Raw genomic sequence first — 10,245 nt, 5'->3', positions numbered from 1 at the left:
TCCTATCCATTCAGTAAAATCAGACAATAATCCTCAAAGACCATGGAGTTCCTGCCATTAACTTTGCATAATTTTACTGGAATTTATGAGTCCCAGCTCCTCATTGCACTTGTGAACACTGAGTGCTCATGGAGGTGTATGTAGGCGAGGATGTGGTTTGAATTTTACATCCTTGTGTCCCACTCACACCCCAGAAATCCTTACTACCCTGCTATTGGCCTGTGCAGGTTTGGGCTAGTCCATGCCAGGGTGTTAAAAGGCTGATGAGGTGCATAAGGAACTCAGATCTCATACTGATGATCTACAAACACTAGTAATGACTGCACAGCTAAGGGCTTCTTATCTTTTTCCCCTTCTCCTAGCTGGCTTTGTTCAGACAAACTCCAAGCCAGAGAAGATGAAGGTGAGTGACTTTCAGAGAAAGTGGGTCAGGGTTCAAATGTGAAAGTTATTCTTCTGTCCTACTACCCAAGATCCCGCTCTCCAGTCCTTGTAGAACTCCAACCTCTGCTTTCTTCCATTTTGTGGTTTCCCCTAAACTTTTCTTCTCTTCTTGAATCTTCTTCAATTCTATAAACGGGTATTCCCTGAGTTGAATATAGGGAGGGAAAAAAGAGTCTCCTTACTGTGATCCTTCATCCCCTCTTTCTCCAGGTAGAAGTCACCTGAATATCCCTCCAGCCACATCAATATCTGCATATGAGCTGAGGCATGACAGAGTGGTGGACATAAGAGTGAGTGAGGACCAGGGTTTGGAGAAGAGGCTGAGTTGAGTCATCTCACATGCTGCTAAGCAGGAAACTCAGTAAGAGGAGGAAAAATCTAATGTAGAAGTTTTTAGGGATGTATAAAGTCAGAGAGTCATCAGAGAAACATAAAATACATGGAAAAAATAATAGGAGGTCTAAAACAACTGAATTTGCAATCAAGAGTTGGATTCTGGCCTCAGCTCTATTTCTAATTCATGGCTCAGTTGCCTAATTGATAAAATATGTGTATGACAGTGGTAAGGGCAGTTCAGGGAAGAATAGCAATGAATTAGATGACTTGGAGCAAAAAAGAAGCATGAGGTTAGGGGCAAGTGAATCCTCATTCACATAGTAAGTTACCGCTCTTGGCCTTGGACAAGTCACTTCACCTCTGTTAGCCTCCACTTCCCCATTATAAATTTGTGAGTAACAGTATCTATGTTATGGGTGGGTGAGCAATAATTTTTATTCATACAATGTGTTCTATAAATGGCAGTTCTAGTAAGATCTTCCTCACTCTCTGAAATTGACTAGAGGACCTCCTGGGTGACTATTTCTGAGAATTAATACATTTTTATGTTACCCAGTGATGTCTAATTGGGTGTAGAGACACTGAGCTGTAGAATTTGCTCAATAAAATCTTGGTATAGAGGTATTTGAGACATATTATACAGACTTAAATAAACTTGGAACAGCAATGAATATCTTGAGTAAGCTGGACTACAAGGAGTCTTCAAGTCCAGAGTCCCTCTAAGTCCCCACATCCTCATACCCTACATGATTTTCACTAATTTTCATTGCAGTAGCAAAAACCAAAAAAAGGTAAATTCTTAAAAATGTTTAGCTTGGAACCAGGTGTCATGAAAACAGAAATGAATACTTTCATATATTTTTTTTTTACAAGTCTCAGTTTTGCTGGTGCATGTATATGTATATGTATTACGGAAAAATCCAAAAGCCTGCATAGAGAAAACGTTTTCTCCCCAAGAGTAGGGACTGGGTAGCTACAACCTGGTGGGCTTATAAGACTGGAAAAAGTTTGTTTTGTGTTGCATCACTTCTGGGAGGCCTATTAAAGATTTGAGAGTAATCTAGATAAATGGCTTCATTTTACCAATGGGGAAACTAAGGTCCAATGAGAATTGCCCAGATTCACAAAGGAATTTAACTATAAAGCAGACTTTTGATTCCAGAAATCAAAGAGCTGGAGCTCTTTGTATTTCACCATGCCAATGAGTGTAGTAAGAAGCCAGAAGACCTAGGGAAAGTTAAAGAAGTAACTAGGCCATTGTGAAATACTTAAGCAATTTAAAACCTTCCCTACATTGAGAGAATTCAGGCAGGTATCTTCAAGTCAGAGCTAAAGAGGAGCCTTATTTTCACAGAAGTATGAAAGTCAGTATGCTTTTCTCTTTGGCCCCCTTACTTCCAGGTCCTCCCATCCCAGCTCATGCATCTCTGCTCTTTTCCATTCATCTAAGCATTTCCTGTTGTCCAGCCTCTTCCAGGATAATAGAAAGAGAGTTGACTGTTTGTTGCTCAAAAAACCATTGGCTTTCAAGTCACAAGATCTTTCAGTCTTGTCATTGATATCTTATACAACTCTTATTTGTTCTCTGGGTCTCCATTAATACACATATTATTCTTTGAGTGCTTCAAAAGATTAAACAGATGTCAGAAATTGTTGTTACTAATATTATCATTTTTAAATCTTCCAGATGGATTGCTACAAAGGTGTGGAAGGAACCATCTATGAATATGACGCCCTCACTCTTAATGGGAAAGAACACATTCCGTTCAAGCAGTATGTGGGCAAGCATGTCCTTTTTGTCAATGTGGCCACCTATTGTGGTCTAACAGTTCAATATCCTGGTAAGAATTTATAGCCAAATCCCCTGGGGATTAGATTTTTCAGCTCATTATAATCTAAGTCATAATTGGAATTATGTTTTAATTTTAATTATGTATTAAAATAAATATCCATGATCAAGTGACTTCATCCCCAATGTCAGGATTCAGCAAACTATGGCCCACAGGCCAAATCTGGCCAATCTGCTTTTGTAAACAAAGATTCATTGGAAAACAACCATGTCTATTCATTTTCATATTATCTGTGGTTGATTTTATGCTAGAAGGCAGAGTTGAGAGATTGTATGAGTAATAGCGACAGATCATCTGGCTTGTAAAGTCTGAAATATTTACTATTTGATTTTAACAGAGAAAGTTTGCTAATCTCTTCTCTATGTTTTGTCTCTGCTTTGCTCCTGACATTTCCAGAAGAATCAATATATATGTGAGAACTAGAAGCCTCTCTGAATATTCAAATCTCCTTGGTAAATACAAGACAGAGGACTGACGTTTTTGAAATTTTGGGGGAGTGTTTATAGGTAACTTACAAAGGCAAAGAAAAGAGGGAAAAATATTTTAAACCCAGAGCTACATTTTACCTGAGTGAAGGCTGGTAGAGAAGACAATAACAGAGGCAAATACTCCCTCTCTAATTTCAACACCTCCTTTAGATGTAGTTTTTCCTTTCTCTCTCTGTGAATTAATGCAGCAGAGAATTTTATCTTTCTCATACTTTAGCCCATGTGGTTTAAAAGCCCATAAATAATGAACAGGATGGATTATAACAGAAACAAATGCACATCTTATATTTGAACTAATAAGGACTTTGTTTTTTTGTTTCGTTTTTAATTATGTTTTGAATGGGTAATATATTCAAAAGATTCACAATTCAAAAGGTATAAAAAAGTTTGAGTAGAAAGTTTTTCTGCCTCTTTTCTCTCCCTCCAGATAATGTTATCATGTTTACAAAATATACAGATAAATTATTTTTTCTGCTTTTCTCCCAGTTGATAACACACTATAAATATTATTTGTCATTTTGCTTTTTAAAATTAGTAAAGTGCTTTGGAATTCAGGCCATTTCCTCATTTTTTTTAAAGACTGAAATATATATACTCTTAGACCATAATTTATTTTATCAGTTTAAAGGAACTTTAAAAATTGATTTATTCAATTCCCACTCTTTACATAACAGATGAGGAAACTGAGGAATAGTTGCTCATGGACTGGAAGACAGGCTTCCTGATTTATTGTCTCTTTCCTAGAAAAAGTGATTATCTATAGTGACTGAAGACAAGAGAGAAGGATGGAGGGGAAGGTACTGAGGAACCATGTGGAAACAGGAAAGCAATCTCCATTAAAAAAAATAACGACAACACTAAGGGGAGATACAGTTCATTGAACTGAATCTGAGTGGGTTTGGCTAGTATTTGTCAGGAAACCAAAGCCATCTAGCACCAAAAGTGTTAACAAAGAAGATGGTTATGAAAGTCTGAGCAGATAGGTGGGCAAACTTCCTGGCAGTGGGAGAAGGCGGTTGGAAGATTGTGTTTTGGCATATCAATGAGGATTTTTAGGTAGAATGCATGTTTAACATCCTAGAGATTATTGAAGAACACTAGAAAGCTAGACTTGCAATTTCTCTAGTTCTCTTTGCCCTTGTCAGGTTTACCCACACTTTACCGAGGTTGAACCAGCCTGTACAGAGAAGAGTAGCTCACTCTCATTGCCCATGTATTTTCCTTTAAAAAAAATTTCAATCTACTAATTAACCAACCAGAGAAGGCAAACTGATTAACAGTGATGTTTAAACCTGGCTTTGTTTAAAAATTACCTGGCGAACATTTTTTTAACTGTAGTAAAGAAAGACGTAACAAATTTATCATCTTAACTGTTTTTAAGTGTACTGTTCAGTAGTGTTAAGAACATTCACATTGCTGAAAAACAAATCTCTGGAACTTTTTCTTCTTGCAAAATAGAAACTCTGCCCATTAAATAACTCCCCTTATCCCCTCTTCCACTCAGGTCCTAGAAACCACCATTCTATTTCTGTTTTTATAAATTTAACTACTTTATATAACTCATGTAAAGTGGAATCATGCATTATTTGTCTTTTTATAACTAGTTTATTTTACTTAGCAAATATCTTCAAGGTTCATCCACATTGCTGCATGTGACAGAATTTTCTTTTTAAGGCTGAATAATATTCCATTGTATGTATATACCATATTTCATTTATTCATTTATATCAATGGACATTAGTTTTTCACCTCTTTACTATTATGACTAGTGCTATGAACATGGTTGTACAAATTTCTCTTTGAGAACTTGTTTTCAATTATTTGCATATATACCCCAAAATGAGATCTCTGATAGTTCCACTTTTAATTTTGTGGGGAACTCCATCTAATTTCCCATAGCAGTTGCACCATTTTACATTCTCACCAATAGTGACCTGGTGTGCTTTTGAGTAATAAAGAGACTCGGAGCCATCTCAGAGGAATGGAATCAGAATTCTCTCAAATGGGTCCTAGTCATCCCTAATTTTAAAGAAGAGCCTACAGCTTATTCTGATGTGTTGCAATTTGGTAAATACTGTACTTTAATAAAGGACTTTGAATATGTGTTTAGAGATTCGGTATCTAACTTTAGTCTTGCACTAACAGTCTTTCTAATCTAAAGGTATTTTTTCCTTCCCTGGGCCTCTGTTTCCTTCTCTGTAAAATGAGATCTTTCTCTACACAAGGCAAAGTCTCTAGCCAGACTGCCATATTGTCCCTTCTCTACCACAGAACTGAGCACACTTCAAGAAGAGCTGAAGCCATTTGGCCTAATTGTGTTGGGGTTTCCCTGCAACCAATTTGGAAAGCAAGAACCAGGAGAAAACTTGGAGATCCTTCCAGGGCTGAAGTAAGTGCCTGCTTAAAACTCTGTAAAAGGCCTCTGTCTATCTTTCTTCAGTCTCCAGAGTGCCTTACAGAGACTTACTAGAGGACTGCTGAATTAATAGGCTCAGTGACATCCGCAAATTCATTTTAACTTTGGCCTACCTGATGTGAGTCCAGTTGTGTCCAGAGGCTCTCTCCATCCCTGGGTAGTGAGACCTGGATAAACTGTGGAGGAGCAAGAGCACAGAAAGAGCTGGTACAGAAACAGTGTAAGGGACAGGGACAGGTTATAGAACAGAGAAATATTAAGTGAATCAGGGAGTCCAAAGTAAAAAAAAGAAAAAAGAAAGAAAAGCCTTGTTTTAACTTCCCAGCCCTGTCTATTACATTTCCACCTCTTTCTTCCCTTTCCCATAATCTCAAATTCTGGTGCTCCTTATAACTTTCTTAGATTCTGGAGCTTCCTGGGAATATTATGACTCATTACAGGTATGTCCGTCCAGGGGGAGGATATATACCTAATTTCCAGCTTTTTGAGAAAGGGGATGTGAATGGTGAAAAAGAACAGAAAGTCTTCACCTTTTTGAAGGTGAGTGATTTACTGACATAAGCCTCTTCCCTAATATTTCTAGCATAGAGTTGATGTGGTAGAAATGGACCTAAGGGCACATGCATGGAGGTAGAATTGGACTTTGAAGGAGATCTCCAGATTAGCAGAGGGACTGGGGTTTAATCTGTTAGTATCTATGGGGCTCTTGCTTTGCATGGTGGAGGTAATTGTGTAAAATGACACTTTTACTGGGACTCTTTTGCTCATCGACATTCATTCATTTGTTCAAGGTACATTTACTGAGCGCCTGCTATCAATAAGGCAGTTTGCTAAATACTGAGGATATAAAGATGAATAAGACTCAGTCCCTACCCCTTAATGAACCTTTTCTAGAGAGGAAGACATAGAAATCAACAAGTATTTAGTAAGTGCCTTTTAGGAAAAAAACAACTTTTAGATATAGAAAATGCAAGAGCTGAAGGATCCCTGAGGGGTACCAGAGTTCATTGTTCCTTGGCTGCAAGCCAAGGCTGGCCCAGGGAGAGATTTTTATAAATTCTGAGTAAACTGAAAAAAAAAAAAAAAACAGAACAGTATAAGAAGTTTTAAAAACTCAAACGACTTACAAGGCGGCCCTTTATTCTAAGATTATGACCTATATGCAATTTATCCTTAAAATAACCTTTTCTATTAAATAAAATAATGAAGTAATTGTTTTTTTTTAATTTATTTGACAAAACAAAATGCTGGTGACTCTATTTTGGACCCAAAAGATATTTTTGAAATTCTACTGGCCCACAGAGCCCCAAGACCTGGGAAATCACATTCTAATCCAAGCTATTAGCAGAAAAGGAACCCAAAAGCTAAACAGGTGATATGTCTTGCCCATAGCAACATGATTTTGTGATGGGGTCATGAGAAAAAACATAAAGAGGGAACACACTTGCTATAACATCTACAACATTCTTGGAACTAGGCATGGTGGTAATTCACAGAATTTATTAAGAGTCACACGAAATTAAAATATCTAGCTCTGAAAGGGGGAGTGGATCACCTGTGGGTGAAAATTGCCTGTATCATCCAGGAGCAGAAATGATGTTGTTGTTTTTCTTCCATCTCTCTGCTTCAGCATTCCTGTCCTCACCCCTCTGAGCTTTTGGGCTCTTTCAAACATATCTCCTGGGAGCCTGTAAAGGTCCACGATGTTCGCTGGAATTTTGAAAAGTTCCTGGTGGGGCCTGATGGAGTCCCTGTCATGCGCTGGTCCCATTGGGCTCCAGTCAGTACAGTTAAGTCAGATATCCTGGAGTACCTGAAGCAATTCAAAACTAAATAGAAAGGCCAAGGTGGGAGGCAAGAGCCATCCTGCTTTTCACCCGAAGATCTTTTCAAAATATCCATCTTTTCACTACACTCTCTTTCTGAATGGTCTTCTCTTTACTAAATTGCCTCTGTACTGCTCAAGTTCACACTCTCTACTAAGTAGATTTATGTTTGAAATGCTACTGTTCTTTCTCCTTGCATGAGTATGTGCATGAAGAACAAAAGAATGAAAGCCCTAAATTTTCAGACCTCTGTCGCAAACTTGATAATTCATATCCATCAAAGGAAAATCATCCTTCCATGAGAAAGGTTCAGTCTGTCACAATATCCAAAAGAAGAAAGTTCTTAGACATTCTGACCCCCTCTCTCTCTGTACCCTAAAGGTAGATGAATAGCCTTGGGGGCTAGAGCCATGCAATGTAGGTTTCACTTCACAACATTTTTCCTCCCCTAGGACAAATGTACATTGCCAGTTTCCAACTCATTTCAGATCGGTCTTCATTCATGGTACCCACTTCTCCAACTAACCTGTCCTTTTCCTGTAGTAGTCCTAAGGTAGAGTGAGACCATGAAATCACCTCACCTAAAGGGAAGGACATCTTCATTATAGTAAGACCCAGAGCCCTTTCTAATTTGGATCCTACAAAAACTCCTTATTGTCTTTTCTTTAGTACATTCAAGTTATAACCCTTGGGGAAGGCACACTGAAAGATAGGCTTTCCCTTAACCCTAGGTTCCTCAGCTTCAGTATGAGCCTTGACACTGTCTCCAATAAAATGTTTTCTGTTGCACCTGGGATCACTGTGTTGGTTTTAAAATCCTATCTTGTGTCATCTCTCTCCTCTTTCTCACTCTATCACAGATGGTGTATTCCTCAAATTATCTGAATCCCTCAAACAGAAAGATTTATCCTCCCAGATCCTTGGAAGGTTGCCTCTTGATATCTCTCAATTGTCATTCCTCTTTAGGAATTGCCTCAGGTAAAGGTCATGTCCCCTTTCCAGGGGCAGCCTATATTCAATTACTGGTCAATGAGGGGTATAAAGGCCAGCACCTGTCTTCTCAACTTAGGACAACTCTGAAGGCCCATCCCACCTACAGAGACCCCAAAGGGTAGGCTGATGCCTTTTTGTACTTGCAGTATAGCCCAATTTTTCCCGCTGACAAATTCTGCTTTTCTTCTTTGCCCCTCAGGCATTGACCCTGTGGTAACTACCCAGTAAAATTTCTGAATGCACATTTCCTTCTTAGAGTCTTTCCAGGGAACCCAACCTGCAATAGTGGTACCAAAAATGACCTGAGAGAGAAGATGCTAAGATAAAATTTTTAAAGCTGAATTATCCACCATCTGGTTGGCAATGAGGGAATAGGTGCAGCACGAATAGCCACTGTCATAAAGTAGCAGTGAAATTGTTACAATTTTTACTAAACCTGAACTCGAACAGTACGCTGGTGGAAGAATATGCACTAAAATGTGTTCACTCCTTCAATCCTCTTGGTCCAGAAAGTAGTGAAAGCTGCTCTAGATGAGACTCAAACTTACAACCTCAGCGTGCTTAAGGGTATGCTATCATATAATACCATGCACTAGCCAACTGCACCACTGTTACTATGCCAGGTTCGTTCTTGGAGAGATATAAATGAATATGTTTTCATAGGTAAGTATTTTTAAAATATTTCTATTAGAGATATTAAATGATGTGAACAAAATGGCACCTTCTGATATGGGGCTTCCACAAAAGGGATTAAAAGCAGGAATCAAGGGATTCTCAATATTAGCCAATCTGGAGCCATTTCTCCTACAACACAGAGATGCTCCCAGGGCTGAGGGTCACAGTCATCTGTATCTTAATTTCCCATTCAGATTCTCACAACTTCTCTAAATTCAGACTGTTACTTGAAAGCATTTGAATGAAAGAAATTACATTGGTTCCACAAAAGCAAGAAGCTAAAATGACTGCATGCAAAACAGATGTGTCTATCACTACACTATAATCGAGGTTTCTACTTAGGAGTGTATATTCCACCTGTAAGAACCTAGTGCATTTTCATAGCTTCCAGATTCCTGCGGACTTTCTTTCTCAGTTGTTCTACTTTCTTTCACCGTCACTCCTCCTCACTCTCTGTGCTCTGTTGATATTTATTCTGCTTCAGATGCCACCTATCCCATTCCCACCCAGTCACTGTTTTTTAACCTAACAATGTTAAAATACATTGCTACCTTGAAACATTAAGACAGAAAATATTTCTTTTAGAAAAATCAGTTTTAAATGTATGGATGCAACAGATTTAAGGAAATGCAGAAAAACAATAGGATAATTACTTGAAAAAGTTCTAAAGTCTCATACTCAGAGAAATACATTTTTATATTTGTTGTATTTCATTTCATGCTTTTTTTCAATGAAAGTTTTCTTTGGAGTTTTTTGAGTCTGTAACTATATACACACACACTCTCACACACATACACACTCATACGTACACACACACACATATATACTCTATAATACCTATATAGTTTGTATTCTGTTTTATTTTTATTTAACATTATAATATAAACTATTTTCCATGATAATAGTGTTAAAGGAAACCCTTGCTACAGGGTCGGAACTATTCTAAGAACTGTACATATAATGACTCATTATTCCATATTATTTATTACATATTTTAAGAGACACTGTTCAATCCATCCCTTGATTCCTGCTTTCAATGAATGCTGATGGACATCTCTGACCAGTCTCTTGAGAAAGCAGACATCTGTTACTGCATTGCATTTTAGAGTTTAAGGACAGGTGCTCTAGAACAGGTGCTGTTTGTCTGATTCCATGTATCCTCTTCCTAGAAATAGCCCAGTGTAAGCTAAACAGCTAGCTCAAAATATGAACTGTTG

General features: G+C 38.0%; 1 protein-coding gene across 2 annotated transcripts; it reads left to right on the top strand.

Moving 5' to 3' along the window:
* The first annotated feature begins 316 nt into the window (after positions 1 to 316).
* On the top strand, positions 317 to 7,371 carry LOC102884730 (epididymal secretory glutathione peroxidase). Of its 2 annotated transcripts, XM_006908387.1 has the most exons (5): positions 317 to 403; positions 2,468 to 2,621; positions 5,390 to 5,507; positions 5,975 to 6,074; positions 7,165 to 7,371. In XM_006908387.1, the coding sequence occupies exons 1-5, from the start codon at positions 317 to 319 to the stop codon at positions 7,369 to 7,371; spliced, it is 666 nt and encodes a 221-aa protein (XP_006908449.1). The 2 variants fall into 2 exon arrangements, with proteins under 2 accessions (XP_006908449.1, XP_006908450.1); XM_006908388.1 differs by lacking the exons at positions 5,390 to 5,507; positions 7,165 to 7,371 and having other exon boundaries at positions 5,975 to 6,036.
* The last annotated feature ends 2,874 nt before the right edge of the window (positions 7,372 to 10,245 follow it).

This window comes from Pteropus alecto, unplaced genomic scaffold (genome assembly GCF_000325575.1).
Source record: "Pteropus alecto unplaced genomic scaffold, ASM32557v1 scaffold173, whole genome shotgun sequence".
Taxonomy (NCBI): Eukaryota; Metazoa; Chordata; class Mammalia; order Chiroptera; family Pteropodidae; genus Pteropus; species Pteropus alecto.
This window is presented reverse-complemented; position numbering and strand designations above follow the sequence as displayed.

Bases quoted from the DNA above. Each gene is read 5' to 3' on its own strand.
- LOC102884730 (XM_006908387.1), top strand. From the start codon at position 317: ATGACTGCACAGCTAAGGGCTTCTTATCTTTTTCCCCTTCTCCTAGCT. The intron at 404-2,467 runs GTGAGTGACTTT...TAAATCTTCCAG, and splicing joins CCAAGCCAGAGAAGATGAAG to ATGGATTGCTACAAAGGTGT. The intron at 2,622-5,389 runs GTAAGAATTTAT...TCTCTACCACAG, and splicing joins TCTAACAGTTCAATATCCTG to AACTGAGCACACTTCAAGAA.